We start from the raw sequence: 25,948 nt of genomic DNA, 5'->3' as shown, positions 1-25,948 counted from the left end.
CCCTGGGTATCCGAGGATACCATATCGCACACCATAATAAACAGCAGCCTAGGTAAGTTCTGTATTGGGCTTACAATTTGTTTACGTCACGCAAAGCGGTGAAGCGCGAATACACGCGCGCGTTGACTTCCGTGATGCGGATGACTTGTGTAATAAATATTTGCTGAGTCGGTGGATTAGATCATAAGCCATTGGAACAAAGATGGCGGCGTTACAAGCATTTGTGTTCCTCGCTTTTCTTTCTTGCTGCTTTGCAGCCAAATTTGTCATGTTTCCTATGATTGGACGAAGCCATTTTATGTTTGTTTCCAAGCTTGGGCAAGAATTGGCTGAGAGAGGCCATGAGGTATGCAATATCCTTTCAGCCGTGTAATCCAGTTGACAGTTCGTAGTCTATAGCTTAACCTTGTAAAGACTAGAAGGACGGGATATGCAATTTATTTGCCCGATTGCTTGTTTTCGGTTAAAATTCAACTTAATTTACCTGAGAATGACTTCTATGAGCTGAGATGACTCGGCATGATATAGGGTGTACTGTAATTGTGTGCCGCCTTCACTGTAACGACGCGCTTGCATCATGAAGCTAATGGGTGGCCGTTGCGGGCTCTAATGACTCTGATCAGCGCTGATGAGAAAAGTCAAGAGGCCGCGATGGGGAAACTTAATTCAGGAAGAAATATCCAAACATGACAAATCGCTTGTCTTCTAGTAAATCTATATCACACTCAGCGTTATTAAACCAATAGAGAGCAACCGCTTGCTATGGTATATGTTAGTGCCATGAATATATAAATTCTTCAAGCTTCACCATAATTAATGCATTAGTTATTGCACTGTGTTGACAATAACACTCGTGCAATTGCTAGCCAGTATCAACCACCTTCCTCAGTCCCTTCCGTTAAGACAGGGCCTGAGTTCTTAACAGAGAAACGTTTTCCCAGATGTCCGCGTCACCGATGCTGAGTCACTGATATTGTTCGTGCGATCTTCTCTTACTTTAATGTAACGTTCAGTACAGGATGCATGAATTTGCTCACGGAACTGTTACGGTAACGCAAGGTAGTACGAAAGTGCGTCTTAATGCCCTTCACTACTCAGTGAATCGGCATTTTCATTTCTTTTTCATAATGGTTATATTAGGAAGTCTGTACAGTACGATAAGTAAAGTAGAAATTAAGGGTTTTTAAAGCCTTTTTTCGCAGTACCTAAGCTAAGAAATAACGGAAAGAATCTCAGAGGAGTAAATAAATTAGTTTTGCCTAAGGTTAAATCCACATGGCATGGATTGAAATCCACAGTGTATACTGCTTCCAAAGCTTGGAACTCTCTCTCAGACGAGCTTAAGTCAATGACTACTATCAAATTATTTAGACAAGAAGAGCGAAAAATTTCATCTTTCGGTTAACTCTTTCACTTAATTACATATGTACATATTATTTGTCTCTCATTCTCGGCACATTAGCATGTATTTTGCTACTGAGAGGCCTAAACAGCCTCAATCAGATACGAGGGTAAATAAAGTTTCATTTCATTTCATTTTACCGGAGTGAAAAGTTTCAGTCCACTGGGGCATAGGCCATTACGATGAGTTAAGTAGAAACTAAGGGTTTGGGGATTTCAAAGACAAGCTTTTTTCGAAGTATGGGAGTGTATGATGTAGAACAATCAGAAAAAACAGCCTTTTGATCAAGTCCACTGGGGTATGTCGTGTGTCGCTTGCAAATCCATTTACATTTGATTTTAGAGCTTACTTAGTTAGTATTTACGCAAGAGCCATATAACAGTTATATTGATCGTGCTATTGTCGCTGAATTTAGCCCTTAGCCCTTAGCCAATTTATGCGGCATGCATCATTTAGATCATATACAACTCAAGTTCGAGACAGCAACGGCGCTCTGCTAAACTTTCGGCTTTCGCTATTCATCTTCCACAGTAAAGTGTATGAAGTTGCTTGAGTGGTGATTTGTTTTTAGGTGGTTGGCTTTATATTCAACACAAAGGAATTGGGGCAATGGCTAAGTGCAACTATGAAAATTATTTTCGTTCATATGCAAACAAAACTATTTTTCTTATGAACAACTTTGCACTTAGCCACGTTTTCCTAATAAGGTTCACAGCAACTCGGAAATGGCTTATTGAATCGCAGATCGCCAGTATCACCACCGATACCGGAAAATGTTTAGAGGCGTCGATACCCGGGAATCGATACCTTCAAACAGTCGCGATTGTTTCGATGCCGTTCGACACGCGCAACCGCGGCATGGCGAGAATACTCTCGCAGTGCTTGGGAACATTTTCCACGGGCTTGTATAAAATTGTTTTCTTTTTTATTTGTTTGTGTATGTGCCAACATAAAGTAAGAAGTTTTATAAGTTGTTTTAAATGACTCGGAACTTACACAGCATTCTTCTTGAACGTTGACGTCATAGCTTACGTCATGATGTCGATATTACAAGTGGTCAATCACAAAATCTCTCTACAACGGATACCTTCTGACATAATTTATTAGTCACTGCAGAAAAATGGTCGTAATTGGGATGGCTAGAAGTTCGGCCGGTTTAGATAAATATCGCAGCTTATCGTATTGGTATCGTATCAATTTGAAAACCCGGTAGACTCGCAGACTCGGTTAAAAGGTATAATTTTGCGCTAACATTGCACGCTACAGATTCCGTAATAGATCTCTTTCTTTCTGTTGGCAACATTGCAAGCACCAATTTCTGAGATTTCTGAAATTTGTAAGTTACTTCTAATGTTGCTGAATGTTACATGGCGTGTCTGAGAACGAGAAAACTTGCAAATAAGCGGCTGTGACAGTTCTCGTATATTTCCGTGAGCAATAGGATGATCTGAAGGCTCTCTTCTTTTGTTCAGCGCGGAAGGGATTCAGAGGCGTTGGCAAGTTTTCGCCAGAGCTTGAATACAGCAGGAGTTCTTTAAATGAGATGTGCGGTAAACTAAAAAATAAAAAAATAATAAAAAAAAAATAGCCTTAGCTGTAGCGGTGCAGCTCTTTGGAAAAGTTTACCTTGTAATCTTAGGCACGCTAAATCACTTAATCAATTTAAGCAATTACTTAATCTCCATTTTAGGTAAGCTTGAGACACGTCATTCATGACAAACAGTTCAAGTTTTCTTTAGGTTTTAGTATTGTTGTTTGGGATTAGGATTTTATTGACAGTTTAATATCCTGTAGTTTTGTTTTGTGTCGACCTGATAAATGTTTTAACCGTGTGTAAATAAAGATTGAATGTTAATAGGAAAGTATAGAATCAAAACGCTGCCATTTTGTTTTTGTTGACACAGGTTAGGGTTTTTGTGGGATCATCTCAGCGTTATGCTGAGGGTAGCCCAAACGTGCGCTTTTTCAACGACAGCAAGGCAATGGGAACGTTCTTCTCACCGAGCCCACAAGAACTTCAGAAGATTGGCCCAAGAGAATCCCTGACCATGCTGTACACCTTGACATCATCTTACTGTGATGCAATGCTCGACGACACCGATGTATTGGAAGAAACAAAAGATGCGGATGTCGTTATTGGCGAGTTTATATACCTCTGTTCGTCCCTTGTAGCGGACAAATTGTCGCTTCCACATGTTATAATTTCTGCTTTCCCTCTTTATCAACCCATGGCGTATGCATTTGGCATGTATTTGGCACCTTCCTATGTGCCTCAATTCGGCATGCATCTTTCGAATGAATGGGGCTTCTTGGAAAGAGTCAGGAATGTCCTGCAGTGGATGTTAGGTTATGTAACTTACACCCAAGATTTGTGTCCGCTTTACGGAAAAGTCAAGGCAAACCATAACATCACACCTGGAAAAAGCATCAAGGAAACTCTTGGTAGAGTTGATATGATAATCAGTCAGGTCCAATTCGGGTTAGAGCATCCAAGACCGTTTTATCCAAGTAAGTATTTTTGGTTGCAAAACACTGGTGAACGTACCTTAAGCATATCTGTATATGGACTCTTGTGAAGGATGGAAAAAGGAGAAGTGAGTGGAACGGATGGACGGACAGACAAACGAATAAATGAATGAATGTAGAAAGGAAGGAAGGAAGGAATGAATAAATGAATGAATGAAAGAATGAATGAATGAAGGAAGGAAGGAAGGAAGGAAGGAAGGAAGGAAGGAAGGAAGGAAGGAAGGAATGAATGAATGAATGAATGAATGAATGAATGAATGAATGAATGAATGAATGAATGAATGAATGAAACAATGAATGAATGAATGAAACAATGAATCAATTCAATGAATCAATGAGTGGATAGGCGAATGAATGAGCTAACCAACAAACAAATGAATGAAGATCAGTGAGGGTGCTTGTTACTTCCCGAATGTAGTTCAGAACTGAGTTGTGCAATTAAGGTCAATCTAAGTATGTATGGAAGTTTTCTCAGTATCACCCACAGATGTGTTATTGTCTTTATAATCTTTTTTTGTTTGAAAGACACTCGGATTGTTGGGCCATTCCAACCCACTCCTGCTAAGCCACTACCAGACGAGTTGGAACAGTTCATGCGAACCGCTGGTGACGAAGGAGTGATCTTAGTGTCATTTGGGTCTTTGCTGGAGGAAATTACGGGACTTGAAGAAACATTGCTGCGTATGATGGCTGACGCGTTCTCCAAGGTGCCGCAAAAGATCATTTGGAAACTGAAATCAGGCGGTAGGTCCACAAAATGATCTGCCTCAAGCACTCCGAACTCTAAAACACAGTTAGTCGGACAGCTGAAACTAGTGTTGCTGATGCATGATTCTCGCTAGCTGTCCCAGCTTAAGGTGGCCGAACACAGTTTGCGCGCGCTTTACAGATTTTTTAAGCGATGCTATTATTAATTAAGCGCGCGCTCGGGTTGTGGTAAGCAAATACTATCGATCCCTCGATTTTATACCAAATGGATCACAAAGGTAAGTTTTGCTCTTAAAATAACACAGTCTCTCGTTTGTAAACCCTTCTTCATTTATCGCCGAACAAAGAAAGTGAGTTCACAATGAGCTAAGCCTCTTTGTACGCTTTTCATTTTTGCTAAGAAAACCTAATCAAAACACACGCATGTTTACTTGCAAGTTCCTATTTGTTAAAAATTGTTAAGTCAGTGAGACCAACAAAGAATCTAATTGGTAGGTTTGAGTAACTCTTAAGCTCGGATCCTTGAGTTGTCGCTAAACGAAACGTTTAAACTCTGTTTAAAATGCACGAGAAATGTAGATAGTGCGTGAAGCTTCAGTGGAGTAATATCGGCTCTAAAAAACGTCCTCAACAAAACGGGAACACTGCTTCAGGGAAAAACCGCGGTGATTTCAGTCGTTTTTATAAAGACATTGCGCCCACACTGAGTCAGTCTTGATCTAAGAAACCGGAAACCCTGGCAGTATCGGGTGTGGTTTAACGAAGAATTACGCGCTTCATATCGTCAGCATCGCGCTATGGGCACTGGCAATGTTTTCATTCCACCGTTCATCGTCCTTGTAGTGTTATGTTGCAAATGTGACATTGTTTTGTTTATAGCCTGCGTAGCTGGTATTGTCCCCGATCGAATTTTCGAAATGCCGGATTATATCCATCCTTTTAATTATTGTTGCTATATCTTAATTGAACATGTTCACGTGTTCATATGTTTCACCAGGCACATCTAAAGTTTCAGTGAGTGACAATGTTAAGCTGATGCCATGGTTACCACAAAATGACATTCTTGGCCACCCCAAGACTCGTCTATTTATAGGACATGCGGGAATAAACGGGATTTTGGAATCCACCTACCATGGAGTGCCTATGATCTGTTCGCCTTTTTTTGGTGATCAGTTTGATAACGCACATATGGCAAAGCAAGCTGGATTTGGGGAGGCAATAAACTTGGCAGCTACATCATCTGAAGAATTGGCCAGTTTAATCCGCAAGGTGCTGAGTCAACCAAGGTGAGAAATTTGGCAACATAATCTGAAATGTCAGCCGTTTACTCCCTCTATCCCACGTGGGCGTCCCCTTGGGGGCTAGGGGGAGGAAACGGCTGACATTTGATACTATTTGGCAGCATAATCGCACGATATTATGTATGCGTGCTGGGCAAATGTCGGATAGTTTTAAATTAGAAGGTCGCTAGTTCGAAATTTAGCTTTCCCTCACTGAGCTATTGACAGTCCTCTTCCAGAGTTAATATTGAACAATCTCTATTCAACTTATTTTCTTGCAGTTATCGTGAGTCAGCCGCGAGAATATCAAAGTCCGTCAAGCTACTGCCACGTCCACCTGTGAAAGAGGCCGCTGACTGGGTGGAATACACGCAGGCTCAAGGCGGCTTGCAACACCTCAGACCACGTGGTCTGGATCTGCCGTTTTATCAGCTGTATTCTCTGGATATTTTGCTGTTGGTAGTTTTAATCTTGGCTGTTACTTTACGTGGCTTCAAAATATTGTTTCAGATTATGATAAGACGTCTGTCAGGATCCACCAAAAAGGAAAAGGCAAATTGAAACTTTTGCTGGTTTGGCTGATTGAAATGAAACAGTGATTTATTTTGTTTTGGATGTTTTGATTGTAGTAGCAACAATAAAAACATTAAGGAGAGGGGTATTCTAGTTCGGAAATGATTAAAGAAACTAGAATACCCCTCTCCCCAATGAATAACAATAAAAAAATAAATCACTTTATTTAAGTGTCAATGTATTTAGCGCAGAGCACTAACTGGGGACACTATCCAGATTGAATTGGAATTTAGAAATATTGGTTTTTGTTGAGAGGGGAAAACCGGAGTACCCGGAGAAAAAGCTGTCGGAGCTAGGACGATAACCAACAACAAACTCAACCCACATATGACGCCGAGTCCTGGAATCGAACCCTGGCCGTATTAGTGGGAGGCGAGTGCTCTCACCACTGCGCCATCCCTGCTTCCCCGTGCCCCTAATGTAGTTATTAAGGAGCTTAAGCAATGACGACGGCAACGAAAACGTCACCTGAAAATATTTCTCTATTTCATTTGTACTACTTCAAGATTATTTCAACTCGCTCAACTTTTACGAAAATGGCGAACTATCCAGGAACCAAAGTGGTATGTGTGGCATACAAATTAAGAAAGAAAATGAAAAATTCACCGTAGTGCGTTCATGTTCTCCACAAAACCTTAAATGTGATCATTTCACGTTGTTTTTTTGCAGAGGACGGCAAAGAAATGTATCAAAATGTAAAACGCACGTGCAGAGCGATTGTTTTTGCTCAATTAACCTATTGTTTTGCGGCGTTGTCGTTGTCGTTGCCGTTACCGTCGTCGTTGCTTAAGCTCCTTATTGTTGAGTTGTTGCTGCTACATCGGCCTCTTGATGTTTGCCTGTCAGCCTGTACATAGCCGAACACGTGACTGGAGGAGTGCGTGACGTGACCAGCCTGCGTAGGAGGCTACTGAGCCTGTAAAGTGCCGCTGACCGCAGAGCTAGCGCTGCCCCTTGGCAACATTTTCACTTTGACAACTTTCTTATGCCTTCTGCCCGCTCAATTGACCAACCAATGCAAATTATAAGACACGCGAGAGAAAGAGTTGGACTGAACCGAACGTGTACGTAAGTTGTCACCTCTCATGCCACCATTCTAGCATTTTGATTGGCGAATTTAATTGGACACCGCTAGGAAGTTAAATAGCTCATTTTGCAGTTGTGTGCCTTGTGGCCTAGCAAGCCTGGTATTAAACTTTGTTTCTTTGCTTTTGTACAAACGTCAGTGCTGGTCATACGTAGGGAGGCTCAGAAAAAATGTCATCTCGGCACGGGACAGAAAAAAGTCAAGTGTTTACATGGATTTTTTATTTTTTATTTTATTCAGTCTTGGATCGGCATGTAAACAAAAATAGACAACTGACCGGCCGACACCGAGGTGAAACTCATCCCGGGTGAATCTCTTCCAGGGATGAGTTCACTCATGTAAACAGGCCCTAATCGCTTCAAAATCTGATACGGAAATGTTTATAGCTGTCAGTGCTGGTCGCACGTACAAGGACCTTTGCCGTCCTCTTTCTTCTTCCGTCCTGTCTTGGACAGAAACTTTCTAAATCGAGCAGTTGTAGAGTAATCTTTCAGTAACATCAGCGCCCATTGTTGAATTTAAAAACAAGGATTTATCTTTATACTTTCCTTTCATATTTTAGATGTAAATATAAACGTAATTATAGCTCTTAGTTTCCACGACCCTGCAACCTTAAAGGCTTTAACAGAAATCGTGTTTAAATAAAGGTTGTCTATCTATATCTCGATTCATCAGTTACTGCTCAAAAGGACGTTGTGTGCAATAGCTCTCATTTGATAAGCAATGCTACAGCTATCACGTACAGCATAAAACAGCAGCACAGGAAATTGTTTACGACACGCAAGACGCGAATAGACGCGAGCGTTGACTTCCGTGACAAATGAAGCTGACTTGAGCAATAAATATTTGCTGAGTCGGTGGATCAGATCATAATCTATTGGTACACTGATGGCGGCGTTACAAGCATTTGTGTTCCTCGCTTTTCTTTCTTGTTGCTTCGCAGCCAAATTTGCCATGTTTCCTATGATTGGACGAAGCCATTTTATGTTTGTTTCCAGGCTTGGACAAGAATTGGCTGAGAGAGGTCATGAGGTATGCAATATCCTTTCAGCCGTGTAATCCAGTCGGTAGTTCGTAGTCTACAGCGTAACCTTGTAAAGACTAGAAGGACGGGATTTTTACAATAACTGCCCAAATTCCCGCGCGCTGATTGGCTCGTAGCTATTGTCTATAAGAGTACAGGCAATAAAAATGACGTCAGATGTAACGCGCACGCTTTCTCAACGAAAAAAATAGCCAATTCCGCCCGTACTTTTTCTATGTTATTGTAAAAAACAAATCGACGGCAGTTTTCTATGGTCTATACTCTTATAGACCATAAAATGACGCCATAAAATGTTCAAAACTTGGCAGTGAAACCACTCGCCTGCGGCTCGTGGTTCCACTTGAGTTTTGAACATTTTTTGACGTCATTTTATGGTCTATAAGAGTATAGACCATAGAAAAGTGCCGTCGATTTGTTAAATGCAATTTATTTGCCCGATTGCTTGTTATCGGGTTCAACTTTGCACTTAGCCACGATTTCCTAATGAGGTTCACAGCAACTCGCCGCGGGCTTATTGAATCGCGGGTCGGCAGTATCGTCAAAAAAAAAAAATGCTCGACACCATCGATATCGGAAAATGTTTAGATGCATCGATACCCGGGAATCGATACCTTCAAACAGTCGCAGTTGTTTCGATCCCGTTCGACACGCAACCGCGGCATGGCGAGAATACTCCACAGTGTTTGGGAACATTTTCCGCGGTCTTGTATGAGATAGCTTTTTGACCTGTTTGTGAATGTGCCAACATAAAGATTTTTTTATGTCTCGGTATTGCCTGAAATCCGAACTTCCACAACATTCTTCTTGAACGTTGACATCATGATGTTGATATTACAAGTGGTCAAACACAAAATCCCTCAACAACAGATACCTTCCGTCATAATTTACTAGAAACTGTGGAATAATGGCTGTAATTTGGAGGTACCAGAAGTTCAGCTTCAGTTTCGTATTGGCATCGTATTAATTTGAAAACCCGGTAAAGACCCACAAGTTTGCCGGGTTAAATGGTGTAATTTTGCGCTTATATTGCACGCAACAGATTCCGTAATAGATCTCTTTTTGTCTGTTCGCAACTGATTGCAAGCTTCTTGAAATTTATAAGTTACTTCTAATGTTGCTGGCAATGTTACATGGTAATTTTGCAACTACCCATTTTGGTAACTGATTTCCCTTCTCGCCATCTCTGTTTCTTCTTTTTATTTTTTTTTTTGCTTTTTTTTTGTTTTAAGGTGTGCGTATATATGTTTCATGTGATTTTGTAATGCATCTAGTCATTGTGATGTGCTGCACTTCCAAAGCTACTTGCAAAAACCTAACTGCTAGCTCGAAAACCTTGACTGGGTTATCTAGCTGCTAGGTATTTCCTTCTATATAACGTACAACATATATTAAGTGTGAAATGTAATTGTATATTCTATCTGTAAAGTATCTAATATAAAACTGACAACTTGAAAACTTTGGAAATGAAGGAAATGTGAAAATAGGGTTGTTGTTGTTGTTGTTTTTTATTTCTGGGAACGAGAAAACCTGCAAATAAGCGGCTGTGACAGTTTGCGTATACTCCCTAAGTACTGAGATGATGATCTCTCTTCTTTAGTTCAGCGTGGAAAGGATTCAGAGACCATTTTAGCCAGAGCTTGAATACAGCAGGGGTTCTTTAAATGATATTTGCGGTAAACTAATAATTCTTAGAGAAAAACCGAAGATAGCTTTAAAAAAAATAGCCTTAGCTATAGCGGTGAGGCTCTCTGGAACAGTCTACCTTGTAATCTTAAGCAGGCTGATTCACTTAATCAATTTAAGCAACTACTTAATCTGCATTTTAGGTTAGCTTGAGACACGGCATTCACTGAAAGTAGGTCAAGTTTACTTTAGGTTTTGTAGTGTTGTTGTTTGGGATAAAGATTTCTATATATTTATACATTTTGATATTAAAAGTTTCATATCTTGTAGTTTTGTATTGTGTCGACCTGATGAATTTTTTAACCGTGTGTAAATAAAGATTGAATAGAATAGAATACATAGAATAGAATCAAAACGCTACCATTTTGTTTTTGTTGGCACAGGTTAGGATTTTTGTGGGGTCATCTCAGCTTTATGCTGCCGCTGACCCAAATGTACGCTTTTTCAACGACAGCAAGGCAACGGCAACGTTTATTCCACCGACCCAACTAAAACTTCGCAAGATTAGCCCAAGAGAGTTCCTGACCATGCTGTACACCTTGACATCATCTATCTGTGATGTTATGCTCGGTAACACGGATGTACTGGACGAAATTAGAGATGCGGATCTCGTTGTTGGCGAGTTGATATACCTCTGTTCGTCCCTTGTTGCGGATAAATTGTCGCTTCCACATGTTATAATTTCTGCTTTCCCTCTTTATCAACCCATGGCGTATGCATTTGGGTTGCATTTGGCACCCTCCTATGTGCCTCAATGCGGCATGCATCTTTCGAAAGAATGGAGCTTCTTGGACAGAGTAAGGAATGTCCTGCAGTGGATGCTAGTTTATATGTTATACGCCAAGGATTTGAGTCCACTTTATGGAAAAGTCAAGGCAAAGCATAACATCACACCTAAAAAGGGCATCCAGGAAACTCTTGGAAGAGTTGATTTGATAATCGGTCAGGTGCAATTCGGGTTAGAGCACCCAAGACCGTTTTATCCAAGTAAGTATTTTTTTGTTGCAAAACACTGGTGAACGTACCTACAGAACATACTTTAATCATATCTGTACATGTCGTTCTAGTGAAGGATGGAAAAGGAAGAAGTGGATGGAACGGATGGACGGACGGACGGACGGACGGACAAACGAATGAATGAATCAATGAATCAATGTATCAATCAATGAGTGGATGGGCGAATGAATGAGCTAACCAACGAGCGAGTGACTAATCAGTAATGTATGAACGAACAACCGAAGGAACGAACAAATTGAATGAATATCGGTGAGGGTGCTCGTTACTTCACGAATGTAGTTCAGAACTGAGTCGAAACTTCACCCTTAACAAACCACATTTGTGTAATTAAGGCAAAACTAATTAGGGCCGGGACAGTATCACCCACAGTTGTATAATTGTCTTGATTTCTTTTTGTTTTGTTTGAAAGACACGCGGATTGTTGGGCCATTCCTACCCAGTCCTGCTAAGCCACTACCAGACGAGTTGGAACAGTTCATGCAAACCGCTGGTGACGAAGGAGTGATTTTAGTGTCATTTGGGACTTTCCTGGACGAAATTACGGGACTTGAAGAAACAATGCTGCATATGATGGCTGACGCGTTCTCCAAGGTGCCGCAGAAGGTCATTTGGAAACTGAAATCAGGCGGTAGGTCCACAAAATCAACTGCTTCAAGCAAAACGCCTGAGACGGACAGCTAGAACTAGCGATGCTGATGATTCTTGTACATGGAAACCCGTATTTTCTGAAAGTTCGTCCCTGCACTGAAAACATTGTGAAGTCTTTGGAACTTTTCTGTGCGTTTTTACAAGCGGGTTTTTGTACGCTAAGAATTATGGGTAAATCTACCAGTCGCCATCTTGTTCGGTATGAGGGATTACGCCTTTCGTCTTTAAAGGCATTATTTGTAATATCATAGAGAAGAAAGGCTATGCCTTTCGAAATACTGGATTATATCCATCCTTTTAACTATTTTTTTAGCTGCTGCTACAGCTTAATTAAACATGTTTACGTGTTATATCTTTTACCAGGCACATCCAAACTTTCAGTGAGTGACAATGTTAAGCTGTTGCCATGGTTACCACAGAATGACATTCTTGGCCACCCCAAGACTCGTCTATTTATAGGACATGCGGGAATAAACGGGATTTTGGAATCCACCTACCATGGAGTGCCTATGATCTGTTCGCCTTTCTTCGGTGATCAGTTTGATAACGCACACATGGCAAAGCAAGCTGGATTTGGGGAGGCAATAAACTTGGCAGCTATATCATCTGAAGAATTGGCTAGTTTAATCCGCAAGGTGCTGAGTCAACCAAGGTGAGAAATTTGGCAGCATAGTCTGAAATGTCAGCTGTCTTCTTCCCCTAACCCACAGGAGGCGCCTCTGTCGGTTATCGAGAGGAAACAGCTGACATTTCAGATTATTTGGCAGCATAATCGCACGACATTACGAAAGTGTTCTGGGCAAATACCAGATGGTTTTAAATTAGAAGGTCGCTAGTTCGAAATTTACCTTTCCCTCACTGAGTGCTTGACAGTCCCCTTCCTGTGTCAAGGAAGAACAATCTCTATCTATTCAACTTATTTTCTTGCAGTTATCGTGAGTCAGCCGCGGGAATTTCAAACTCCGTCAAGCTACTGCCACGTCCACCTGTGAAAGAGGCCGCTGACTGGGTGGAATACACGCAGGCTCAAGGCGGCTTGCAACACCTCAGAGCACGTGGTCTGGATCTGCCATTTTATCAGCTGTATTCTCTGGATATTTTGCTGTTGGCAGTTTTAATCTTGGCTGTTACTTTACTTGTTGCCAACAGTTTGATAAAGGCTGTGATAAGAAGTCTAGCGGGATCCTCTAAAAAGAAGAAAACACATTGAAACTGAACGCTTGATTGGTAGAACTGATCAAACTCTGATTTATATCGTTTACATGTATTCTAGCCTTAATTAATTTAACAATTTATCTTGAAACAAAATTGTCAGTCGGCTCTGGTGCCTTGGGCTTGCTAATTGATTGGTAAAGTATTAAAGAAACCTTTATGTACTAAGATTCATTTTAGTGCATAACCAGCACTAACTGGGGACACTATACAATAATGAAATACTAGAATTAAATCATCTTAAAGTTCTAAAAATCTTCAATCTACAAGGTTTCCAGTGGTCGTCGGTCGTAAACAAGATCGATGAAATTTCAAAGATTACGTCTGACAGCCGCTCATAACATGCAAGCATCGCAGTCAAAATCAACTCGCACAAAAGCATCCATCATTGTCAGGCACGGAAGTGAAATGTGCGTTTGTCAAGTTTGTTTGTAGGGGATAGTGGCTTGGTGGGACCTTGAAACGTTTTGTTTAGGGTTGATGTTTGTTTTGTCTGCTGTAATGACGTTCGGAGTAAGGACCGCTCCGATAGCAGTTATTTCACCGGTTGTATACATTTTATAGCAAAAGTTAATTGGATAGCATTTGAATAGACATAAGTGAATTATGGTGTAGTGTTGAACGAAAAGGATGTTTTTGTATTACTGTGGTTTGTTTTTGTTAAAGCTAGCTGTAATAAAATCAATTTGTTGACAGTCTACACTCTTCGTATCTTATTTTGAGCTCGATGTACATGTAATGCATTTTTATTACGTTTATAAAGTTTGACAGTGTATAATTAAGTCAGGGATAATTTCATTAAGTTTTTTCCCTTTTTTTCTACTTAAGTTTTAACCTGTTCGATTACCTTGTAACTTTATTTGTCACTCTTAAATTTCTTATCTGATTCTTTTCTGGTGTTACCCTCATTAAATATTGTCTTTATTAATCGTTAGTGGATACGTATAGAAGCAGAAATAACAGTGTTATTTTAAAGTAACATTTTTTAACGCACGTACTTAATTATGCGAGATCAAAACTAATTGTTAGCTCCCCTAGGAGAAGAGTTTCTGGCTTCGATCTTGTCACTAGCAAAAATGAAGCTTTATCGTCCTTATTTTATTTTGCTTATCTCCGAGGTATAAATAAAGATACGGGTACATAATTTTGTTTTACGTAAGTGAAAGGAGTACCATTTCGGTAAAAGCTGGTACGTTAAAATTTAGGAGGTTAAACTTCCGGTTGGACTCCTCCTATCCTCGGAGACTCAGGGGTAGATATTAGCTGGGTCAGGAGGAAGTCAAAACGGGTAACGAACGAGCGCTTGTACGTTCTTGTAGACTTGAGCTTCCTGTGTCTATGAAGATGGGAGCCTCCCCGTCTACCCCCTACCCCTCCCAACCAAATGATGATACAGGAGTTTTCGTCATCCGCATTAAAGTGTTGAACAGTTTGATCAACAATTTTTCCCCGCCCATGCTCAACTGTTTAGCAAAAACCAACACTGCTTTAAACACCCTTAGTCCAGAAGCCACAAGTGGTTCTTACCCTGATGAAAGGAGGCTACGAACCATTTGCAGTCTTTTGTGATGACCGACAAGAATGGACTTGGCGTGACAGCCATTAGTGAGGATAGGGACACGACACAACATCTCACCACTTTGAAGAGCCTGGAGGCTATGTGCGAGGTGTTCAACGGCTATCTTATAGACGTATCCACATGCCTCTACCCACCGTGAGTAGTTTCTCAAATATAAATACCTCCATTCGCTTCCACCTCAAAGGAGAACGTGATAATCCAAATGGATTGTGGGTATCACATGATGTTGGCAAGATGACATACTGGCGGGGGCACAACAAATGATTACCTCAGGTACGCATGCGGGGTGAAATCTCTGAAGTCACATGCATGCGCAGACCCTAGCAACTGGGACATAAATAATGACGTGTGACGTGAAGGCCGCGGTCTGCTCACTGAAAAATCCAACCTTCTCGAGTTGCATTTGAAGTTTGGAGACAACGGTTCAGCTAAAGGAAAATGGCTACCATACAATTGGATGACTCAAATGTTACGTCATGACCTGAATTAGGCATGGACTCAGTGTTAAACGTTTTCTTCAACGGAGATTGTGGAAATATTTAGGGAGCATTAACTGTAAATTATTTATTCGTTAATTGTTGATATCAAGGCATGGGCCTCCACAACGGGGCCGCGTGATTTTGCGACCCCTGATCTAGAACAGGGAGTATCCGTATTGAAGGCGTTTTCTCTAACGGGACGTATCACTGCAAACGATTATATTATTTTTTCAATTTATTTTTTATTTTTTTCTTCAGTCATGATGGTTAGAGAAAGGACCTTTGGAAATAAGGCAGCGAAAACTTGATTACTCTGCAAAAAGCAGAAGCTAAAACCAAAAGCACCATATCAACAACCACATCACCAACGATAATGGAAAAGACAACGGCGACTAAAACAACACCAAACGTTTTCAGAGGTTTCGCATTAACCTAGCTGGAGGGATAATTGCGAGACAGTTCCTTCACAAAGAATCGATTTCATGACCTCACAAACATATAAATATCGGTCATGTACCAAGTTTTTCAGAAACAATGACTTACTCCGTCTTTTCTGGAATCTTTTCAGTTTGTAAATAAGTAATCAGCATCGGTTTCTTGTTCAGCCATCGAGACAGATGCTTCAAGCTGAACCATATGGAGGCGATAATTGAAAAGAGTAGCACTAGTACATCTAAAAAGTAGATCTTGTAGAGCGGTAGGTCCAGGATCTTCGGCCTGAGGTGCGGTAAGCCACCCATAGCCTGCGTATATTCAATCCAGCCGACAGCTTCATGAAGAGGGGAGCGAGGAAGAAGTTTGATGAACTTGGACAATCCAACAGCGGACTCACGGTAACTAAAGGTACAGAAGAAGGCAGGAGTAAATGAACGAACGAACGAACGAACGAACGAACGAACGAACGAACGAACGAATGAATGGATAGATTGATCAAATAAATGGGTGAGTGTTCAAATGAACGGATGGATAAATGAATAAATAACAAGTACGGAAGATCATCTGTAACTCAAACAAGAAGCGCTGTTATAAGATTCTTAGCATAATCTTCCAGGTTTTCAAACCAAGTTGGCTTTTAGCTACTTAAAATGTAAATCCTCCTCAAAAATTCTCACAGATCTCCTTAAAGGGCCACACAGGAACATTTTATAACCGATATATTAAATCTACATACCGCTTGAGTAGGGATGGCGGGTAAGGTACTACTGCTTACCTTTGGTTTGATGCTACTTTGATTATGACATCAACTAACTCGTCCGCTGTAATCGTGTCCAGGTCGATGATCTCCGCAAATCCCCTCCGTTTAGCAGCATGGGAATTATCGAACTGATCGCCAAAGAATGGCGCGCAGATCGCTGGGACACCATGGTACGCCGCCTCCATCAATCCGTGCACACCGCCATGATTGATAAACAGCCTGGTTTTGTTGTGACCGAGAATGTCGTTTTGTGGCAGCCATGATGCTGCCTTGATGTTTCTGCTCAGCGATATCTTTGTTTTCTCTAGTAAGATTTAATATAACACTCAACTATCAATACATTGAAGGCTTCTTTTTTATTTTTTTACCCATTTCAAATCACTACATATACTTCCATACATGGTATTTGTAACCTTAAATGAGTGGCGAGCAATCGAAGACGTGACTGAAATGTCTATGTATATATGAGTAGCCGGTAGGATTCTACGAGGATTTTTTGATCTTGGATTTGGCTTCGATTGCTTTCGTAATAGCAATGGCCCCACTCCCACAATGAAAAACAACATTAACTGACTGACTGACTGACTGACTTGCTGGCTGCCTCCCTGCTTGGCTGACGGACTGGCCGGCTGCCTAGTTGACTGCCTCCCTGCCTGACTGAGTGCTTGACTGACTGGCAGGCTGCCTAACTGACTGCCTCTCTGCTTGACTGACTGACTGACTAAATAAGGCATACAAAACACACCCAAACGCTTTACCTCTATGGAGTTTCCAAATAACTTGATAAGGAACCCTGGAGAAAGCATCTGCCAGCAGTGCGAGCAGTTTTTCGTCAATGTTCCCTAAAATAGTTCCAAAAGACACAATAATCGCGCCTTCACTCCCAGAATTCTGCATAAACTCCTCCAATTCGTCATGCAATGGTTTGGCAGGCGCTGCTAAAAGCGGTCCCACAACTTTGGTATCTGCACAAACAAAGGAGGAAGAAAAGTTAAAAAGAAATAAGAAAAACGAGTAATATTTTAGCGAAAATGAAAGCATGTAGGAAATGAGGAAGTGTCACTTCCCAATAGACCCAAGTTCACACTGAATGTTCGGACATAAATTGACTATACTCAGTATCATGAACCATTCGCGACCTATTGCGTACAATGTTATCTTTCTCTTTTTTTTTTCCCAGTTTGTGCGCTGCGTTTATGGGTGCAAAATCTGATAACAGTTAAAAGAGCCAAAGACCGTTCCCCGGCTACTCTCAGGTTATTTTTCAACAACTAGAGCAAAACTGAATAGAATGGCTCGGTATACTATATATTCCTCTTTCTGAGCTCAGCTTAGACCAGCATCATTTTGTGAATGAACTCATACTTACTTGGCAAAAGAGGTCTGGGATACTCTAGAACAAATGGCTTTTGTGATACGATCAAATCAACTGAACCGAGTGTTTCATATATAGTTCTATCCACAGCAATGTTGTACCGGTTTTTCAGTTCGTGAAACGGAGGAACCATGCCGTGATGAAAAGCCCAATAAACAAGAATCCAGTGGTAAAGGTTTTTCAGTCGTTCTAGCAAAGTCATTTTGTCCGCTAGAGTTGATTTGAACTGAGGAACATAAGACGCCGACAGTGGGACGCCAAACGCATGCATGCTGGGAAGACTTAGAGATTCCAAGAGTATAACAACATGAGGTAGAGAGAATTTGCTGGCGATCAGAGACGAGCACATGTATAATCCATCCCCAATAATAAGATCAGCGTTTTTAATCTCATTTAAAAGCTCTTTGTTGTTAAGTACTCCTTCACAGTACAAGGCCATGAGTTCCGCGACATTTGTCATCTCTGTTACCACATCAAGACCTTTTTTCGGTCCGTGGCGAGTTAACATAATCTGAAACAGCACTTCTGGCGTTTTGTAAACTCGAACATTGATTTGACTTGATGCGTAGTTCTCGGTATCTCCTATAACGATTTGAACCTACGTAAGAAGAAGATAGTTCAAGTTAGCCAGACATTGAATACTTGTCGGGTACAATTGTGACCGCCAAAAACGTTAAATTTGTAAAATTTGCGGCAATTTTCGCAAATTTGTAAAATCGGCATTCCCGCTTTCCGGCTGGTGATGCGAGATAATTTGCATTACGAACGATCAAGAGGGGTATGGTAAATCTTGCAAGGAAAGCGTCTAGCGCAGAAGCATTTTATTTGTTAATTGTGCAATTTTAGCACATACACCTGTTGGGAAAAATCGTAAGAATTACAAAATTTGTGAATCTCTCTGACTTGTAAGAGTATTTTACTGTTATTTTGTGTTCAGGCCCCAGTTGTTCAAAGGTCGGATAACTTTATCCAGTGGATAAGTCACTATCCGACAGTTTCAATCTGTGCAAAGATTTCAGTATGTGCTCGTGCACAAGCGAATATGCACACTCTAACCACTGCTTAGTTGGGGAATGCACGAAAACCTCAGACAACATTTAACGTGAAGTATATTTTAGACGCTAAAGAGTGCCTTATCCAGCGGATAAGGTTATCCGGCCTTTGAATAACTGGGGCCAGGTTATAACGTATGACAAACTACCATGCTATTTTGGATAAATGCTGGAAGTGTGAATGTTTGAATAATTATTGATTGATTAAATTGAAATTGGGTTATGGTACCGAAATGCCGAAAATGCGTCCGAAAGGCAACAACTTTGAAACGTGTCACGCCATTCTAGACCATTGTCTAGATCGATCTTGACTGACGTTATAAACAGAAAATGTCACAAGAAAATATTTGTAAGCTGAGCAACAACTACAACAGTATTACCAAACGACAACGAAAATAGGAATATTAAAAAGTCTAAAAAAATCTGCATAAGTATCTATGTATACCAACCGTCACGTAAAGCCAAAAAAGAACCAACTTCGAAACCGACTGGAAACTTCAAGTCAACGAGGATAAGACGCTAATTTTTTTTTTAAATTATAGAAAGGTATGTTAAATTTAGTAGAGAGAGAATGTTAATAAAAGTAAAATAAAGAAAAGTTACAATACATCAGACACAGTGACACAGAGCATGTGAATCTGACAGAGAACGGATGTTTTATGGGTCAAATGAGTCAATGACTCATGATTCAATGAGTCAACAGGTCGGATCAGCGGTTTTTCATAAAGGTCGGACCTGCTGAGTTCCAATCAAAAATGGCGGACAAATCAGCGACGCGTGAGGTGAGTGAAATCCTTGTCCATCTGCTAAGACATGCTTATTTTATGCCCAAAGACATCCAAATTTTAAGTCAGGGCATCGTTTTATCGGATTTTTCTGGTCCTCCAGTAGAAAGAAATCCTTTTTTCAAGGCATTGTTTTGCTATCGAGTAAGCGTAATTTGCATTTGAAACAACACAAAAGACTTGAGAAAAGGAAGTACAATAGCTTTGTATTGTTGACACTTGACATTTCAAAATTAACTGTTTGGGCGCGTGATTAAGTTGAAGTTTACGCCGTGCAAGGTATCCAATTTTAATTCAATTCCACTCTCTAAGGAAATTCTAATTAGTCGTAAGTTTGAGAACGCCCAGTGCTCTAAAAGCTATTCATTTTGGCTTTTCCTTAGTGTGTGCGAAATGTTAAAAAAAAAAAATAACATTGGCAAGTCTGTTTCTGCATTCATTATTTTGTAAGTGTACAGTGCTAGTGGCTTTGAAACCGTGAAAACTAGTTTTTTTTTATTTTACCATAACGATAAGTACACCTTGATACAAATTTAATCACAAGCTCTTAAATTCTTTTGATATAAGCTTACAGAAAAAAATCAATGCTTAACCGTGAAATCCTGGGGCTTGCTTTTCTGTTCTTATTTTGCAATATTATTATTGGTTATGTAAATTCTTGAAGATGATCTAGCTGTTATGGGATCTTGCCCCTTTTACTATCTTTCTTCTAGCTTGCTTGATTTTTTATGTTAGTGTGCCATTTAAGTGAAATGACGAGATGAAGAAATATGACATTTGTCAATTTTCCATTTTACAGGACATACCTGTACGTGAAGTTGATTTGACTGAAAGCCCAGTTAAGAAATTCAAGCCCAGTTTGACAGTCAGTTGCAAAGACGGAAGAAGATTGATAGACCTTATAATGACATTATTAATAAAGTTAATTTTTAATTGTTGATACCTTCTCTTTGGCTGCCATTCTGAAATCACCCCGTATCTGTACAAATCATATTATCACTTATTAACTTTGCACCCGAAAAAACAAATGGATAATGAATACCAAGTCATTTTTCTTCCTGATAATGGGAAATCTCGGTCAATGGAGGACAAAAGTAGATAAAACTACTAAGACTGGATACGACAAAGCAGTGGCGTGGGGGACAAGTGGGAAGGGTGAAAAAGAGTGATTTACGGTTAGGGTTTCCCCTTTCCAATTTACACCAGCGTGACAAACTTTGGCACTCGCGACCGATTTTCTACTTCAACCGGGCCAAATCATCAATACACCGAATGTCAAAGAACGACTGTTTACAGATTTGAGTCTTTGAGCGCTGGGAAACTCCACAACAGGTTTGACTCAATTTACTTTAAGCGCTGTGTTCAAAGGGAATTAAAGACTTTCTTCCGTAGCAGTCACAACATTTAGGCCGCCATATTTTTCACTTCTGATCGGCTGCTACGCGACAGGACCTGGTAACTGCTAACAAACAGCCCGGGTCGAGATTTAAAAGGAAACTAGCTGCCTTGTGCAGGCAGCAATAAAACAACTAGACAAAGTAAGTAAACGTATAAACGCATAATTTTATTGTTTCTTCAGAATTTTTTTTTTCCAGACCTGACTCATTGACTCATTGACTCATGACTCATTGACTCATTTGACTCATTAATACTTTACCCTCCAAGTCAAGTGTCAACAATACAAAGCTATTGTACTTCCTTTTGTCAAGTCTTTTGTGTTGTTTCAAATGCAAATTACGCTTACTCGATAGCAATATTAGTGAATGAAGTGTGTTAATACTGTAATGATCTATACCACAAAAGAATGCCTTGAAAAAAGGATTTCTTTCGACTGGAAGACCAGAAAAATCCGATAAAACGATGCCCTGACTTAAAATTTGGATGTCTTTAAAGCCTTTGGGCATAAAATAAGCATGTCTTAGTTGATGGACAAAGATTTCACTCACCTCACGCTTGGCTGACTTGTCCGCCATTTCAGCAGGTCCGACCTTTATGAAAAGCCGCTGATCCGAGCTGATGACTCAGTGACTCATGGCTCATTGACCGATACTAACCGTGACGATCTGTTCGAATGTCAAGTCTACACAGACTGCAGCGGCAAAAGGAGAACAAATTTCCCTTTACATATACTTCTACTCTTTATGTATCAGTGTTGAGACTACCTTTGACACAAAAACTTTACGCCAAACATACATAAAGTTATGTACAACTCGGTGTGTATAGCAAACAGTGCAAGGGTCAAGCTCCGTCGACTGAAGCATTTTAGTGGTTTAGTACCTCATGTCCTCTGCTTGTAAGTTCCTTAGCAAGTCTCGCAAACACTCGGAAATGGCTCTTTCCAGTAGAGGGAAGCATAATCAATGTAGCTGCTTGGCATCTTTCTATTATAAAGGCGGCGAAAAGCAAAATAATAAGATGGCAGACCGCCATGAAATCAACGGAAGATTTGTCACGCAAACAACCTCTGACCCAGATCTCTGTGAAACCCCGAAATGACCCCGGTCGCGATCCGTACTGTCTGAGAAACCCCAAAAATAGTCTTTGCCGATTCCATCTAATCTCAGGCCAATCCCTGGCAAACTGGGAAACGTCTTGGAAAGAAACAACATTTCTTTGTCACTCAGTCTTTTCCCCCAGCAACAAATGTCTATAACGGACTCGTAGGACAATAGACACGCTAAGGTCAGGACACCAAACTAACTGTTGTAGTAATGTTCACACTTCGTAAACTTTGCAGTTTGTATTTCGCATTGAAGATCGCCTCCTCCGAAATGTTCCTACAGTTTGCGATGTCAAGTGTTGTTAGCTTCTGTGCTTCCGCCGTTCCCGGGGAGGGTACTCCCTTATAAGAGGCTAATGGGGATGTGCCGCTGGATGGGGTTGCATTTTCACGACTGGATTGACTAGAATGGGGTTGCATTTTCGGTAGAGTTACTAGAATGGGGTCACACATTTTCGGATTTTTGGGGAAAGAAAAAAAAATAAATAGAAAGTGACTTAGTTGGGATTGCGAAAATAACATTTTCCCAAAAAGTGACTACGGTGGGGTCTATAACTGGCCACAAAAAAAGACTATAATGGGGCAGGGGCTCTGAGAGGCCCCCCCCCCCCCCCCTCCGGGCCGCCGTTAGTGTTAGAAAAATTCTCAGAACTAATTGGTGTGCCTGCAAGACAGCTTTTGAATCAAAGGAACAAGGCATTGTGGTTAATTTTGTGGGCACTACAATGCAACGCGCTGCTTTGCTTTTCGAATGCGTGGAGCGTGTTTTTCCAGTTTCGGACAGAGCAAGGGAGAGAAATCAAGGTGAGTATGGGACTTTCTGGTATAACTTGCCAGTGTTGCTTATCACAGCTTAGTAGAGCTTGCCGTATCGCGCGATTGCCACGAAACACAAATCTCCACCAATCATTATTTGCAGAAGGCAAACGTTTCGTCTAACTTTCTGCTTTTTTTTTTTTTGGTTCAATAAAGAGACCATGTCAATCACACAGATCTTCCGACTGTGAAGCCTTGGACGTAAAGGGATGAAGCATGACTGCAACGTAAGTGTTATTTTTCGACTCGATATTATACCTAGAAAAAAATCACCAAGACTCCTCTTTCTTTCGTTTGTTCATCTCTTTGTTTACGGAAAAAGCGCCGGTCTAATTCAGCTGTATGGAAAGAACCAACCGTCAAATACAAAACTCCACAACCCTGAAGAACTCACAAGGGGGAAGAGTTTGACTCAACTGGCCTCAGAACTGGGCATCGCAATGGCAACTGCAACTGCGGAGGTGTATGTAGCCTGATTCTCAGACGGTCCAGGTCGCTCGCGGCCACACACACTGGACCGTCTGAGAATCAGGCTACTCCTTTCGCAACGTGTGAAACAAAAGCCGGAATAGGCGTCTGCTCTCGCAGGCTAGTACACTGGAACCTTGATTTAACGAACCTCTATATAACAAAGTCCTCGGTATAACGAACGATATTCTCCAGCCTGGCCTTTTAAAAATGTATGAATCAGACCCTCGATATAACCGGCAAACCAATTTCCCCAGTCCCATGGCATTTCGTTAAATCGAGGTTCCACTGTATAATTTTTATTATGTAATACGGTACTTCTAAAACGACAACAAGTGTAGAAAGCAGATTAAAGCGAGACAGCAGGAGAGTAATTTATTTTTCTTTCTCGACTGATTGTCTGGAAACCCAAGGATAAAATGTGTCATTTGTGTAATTGACTTTTTTATTTTATTAAGATAAAATTTTAAGTACCTCTCCTCGGATTTTCTTTCATTTACATCTGTGTTAATCCATTAGAGGATCTTTCCCCTTCCCTTTCTTCCCAAAGCGCGTAAATACTAATAAATACTAATGATAAATGTCTACTATAATTAATATGTTTTTTGGTACAACTATTTTACCAAACTGAACTAGTGTTCCGCTTTGCGGGCACGAAAACACTGTGAAGTCCAATCGAAAATGGACTAATAAGCTGAAAAGACTTTCTTTAGCTGAAAATGGACTAATTAGCCGAAAAGACTTTCCACTATTACGGACTTTTGACGCGTCTATAAAATCATACTTTCGCTTGACTTCAAGTTGATTTCCACTACCTGTGGCGTCTCTAGCCCTTTGAGCTAAGTCACTGCTACAGCGTATTATAAAACCTTTTTCTCTGAACAAGTTGTATTTTGAACTTGAGATCCCCTAAATCAAAATTAAACACGAAATCGTAAATTTTCTGGCTTATTCGTTCAGCCCTAACACTGCCGCATTCTACTGTGATTGTTCCACCTCTCGATACATTCTGCGCATGTTCGTCCAATAATTAGATTATGAGCTGGAGATCTCTATTACGTGATTGTTCTAGTAATGAGGGCACAGCCACAGCCCGAATCAGTCATCACACATAGAAATATCGAGGTCACAATCTAATTGCTTTAGTGGAGATCTTGATTAACTTTCAACGAAAATGAAACATTTTGTTTTTCTTCATTACATTGTTATTTGGAAGTCTAAACTGCGCGTGCCTGGCACCTGTTCGTTCCGCACTGTATATCACAGAATAGATGGTGAGTAGCACAACCAACGAGATCACAAGTGACTTTACAGTAAGTATGTTTAGAATGAGTCAATGACAATGCCAAACAGGACACGAATATGTTGCAGTGCGAGTTATCTACGAATATATTGCAATCCACGAGTTAAAATCGTAACCTAATTTAAAAGTTCAATCGCCCGAATATTTTCATTTGCAGTCGTTATAAAATAGAGGCAAAACTAGACACAAAGCTTTAAGACAAGAGAAATTCTTCAGGACGTGGCAGTTTGCGTTTATGATCAGTCGGTTGTCACCAGGACGACCTACAGTACCGGTTGCAAAGGGCCTGGTCTTACATCTCGTGGCATGACAAGGGTGAGTAAGTCTAAGTAGTACATGACAATGATCCAACTTTGTCCCATCAGCTTCACGTAACATTTTACGATACGTTCTCTTGCATGGCCATCTCTTTGTTCCCAACGACAGCTTGTGGGCTCAACTAGTTCTCAGGTATGAAGTGCTTCTAAGACCCACAAGTATCTAGGTTGTAGTCGCAAAAGATGCAAAAATAATTAATCGATTTCCAGTGACAACTTTCACTGTGTGTACAAACTAGCGGCGAATACAATATCTCTTTTTATCATGGCCGACGCTTCCTCCATCTTCTCGCCAAGTTTTGGATCCCCGATAATACGAGCGGCATTCCTGACGTCACGGCACGTCTCGTCCAATCGCTGTATACATCGAACGATAATCCCTGCAAACAAACCCAAAGTTTTAATTATAAATACATGCATCCTATTAAATGGTCTGTTGCGAGGTATATTTCCAGGAATCCCCAAAGTGAGTTAAAGGTGAAAATGTCCAGAATTGAAATTTAATGCTACGGACAAAACCACATAATAAGAGATTTATTATACAGCTTTATTATTACGACTTAATTTTAAGTTATTGTTTTTCTATCATATTTACCAGGGCCCAGTTGTTCAAAGCCCGATTAAGCTAATCCTGGGTTAGCGTGAACTTTGATTTGAGTTTAATTTCCAATCAATAAAGATTTTCTCAAAAGATTTTTGCCCCTCAGTTTTAACGTAGACTTGTCTTTACCATTAGCTTAAGATTAGCTTTCAAAAACATCTTTATCGAGCGCGCTGATATCCTCGGTTAGTTTTTAATCGTGGATTAGTCTTAATCGCCTTTCGAACAACCGGGCCCAGGAAGGTTTTAGTCCTGATTTACACAGCCGCAACCCTCTTATCTTAATCCCACCTCCGG

General features: G+C 40.6%; 4 protein-coding genes across 5 annotated transcripts in view; 2 read left to right on the top strand and 2 right to left on the bottom strand.

The window, feature by feature from the left end:
- The first annotated feature begins 112 nt into the window (after positions 1–112).
- Positions 113–6,654, top strand: LOC146457499 (UDP-glucuronosyltransferase 2A2-like). Its single transcript, XM_085091906.1, has 5 exons — positions 113–346; positions 3,307–3,910; positions 4,454–4,672; positions 5,634–5,922; positions 6,198–6,654. Exons 1-5 carry the CDS (start codon positions 203–205, stop codon positions 6,475–6,477), a joined length of 1,536 nt encoding a protein of 511 aa, XP_084948032.1. The 5' UTR covers positions 113–202; the 3' UTR covers positions 6,478–6,654.
- Positions 3,863–22,119, bottom strand: LOC146457497 (UDP-glucuronosyltransferase 2C1-like). Of its 2 annotated transcripts, XM_085091904.1 has the most exons (6): positions 21,924–22,118; positions 17,804–18,407; positions 17,193–17,399; positions 16,450–16,738; positions 15,783–16,076; positions 13,064–13,156 (listed from the first exon to the last, which is right to left on the bottom strand). In XM_085091904.1, the coding sequence occupies exons 1-6, from the start codon at positions 22,074–22,076 to the stop codon at positions 13,144–13,146; spliced, it is 1,560 nt and encodes a 519-aa protein (XP_084948030.1). In that variant the 5' UTR covers positions 22,077–22,118; the 3' UTR covers positions 13,064–13,143. The 2 variants fall into 2 exon arrangements, with proteins under 2 accessions (XP_084948031.1, XP_084948030.1); XM_085091905.1 differs by lacking the exons at positions 13,064–13,156; positions 15,783–16,076 and adding an exon at positions 3,863–3,971 and having other exon boundaries at positions 21,924–22,119.
- Positions 7,818–13,881, top strand: LOC146457498 (UDP-glucuronosyltransferase 2B13-like). The gene is made up of 5 exons (XM_085091907.1): positions 7,818–8,608; positions 10,688–11,291; positions 11,731–11,949; positions 12,333–12,621; positions 12,900–13,881. Exons 1-5 carry the CDS (start codon positions 8,465–8,467, stop codon positions 13,177–13,179), a joined length of 1,536 nt encoding a protein of 511 aa, XP_084948033.1. The 5' UTR covers positions 7,818–8,464; the 3' UTR covers positions 13,180–13,881.
- A 1,660-nt stretch (positions 22,120–23,779) lies between the features above and the next one.
- Positions 23,780–25,948, bottom strand: part of LOC146457496 (superkiller complex protein 2-like) — a 31,824-nt gene continuing 29,655 nt past the window's right edge. The window contains exon 29 of the mRNA XM_085091912.1: positions 23,780–25,430. Coding sequence (XP_084948038.1) covers positions 25,270–25,430 — 161 coding nt within the window. The 3' untranslated portion in view covers positions 23,780–25,269. The remainder of the gene's footprint in view (positions 25,431–25,948) is intronic.

The sequence above is a fragment of the Pavona decussata genome, unplaced genomic scaffold (assembly GCF_977016875.1).
Source record: "Pavona decussata unplaced genomic scaffold, jaPavDecu1.1 SCAFFOLD_242, whole genome shotgun sequence".
In the NCBI taxonomy this organism is placed as follows: domain Eukaryota; kingdom Metazoa; phylum Cnidaria; class Anthozoa; order Scleractinia; family Agariciidae; genus Pavona; species Pavona decussata.
The sequence above is the reverse complement of the archived record's forward strand: the minus strand, read 5'-3'. Positions and strand labels throughout refer to the sequence as shown.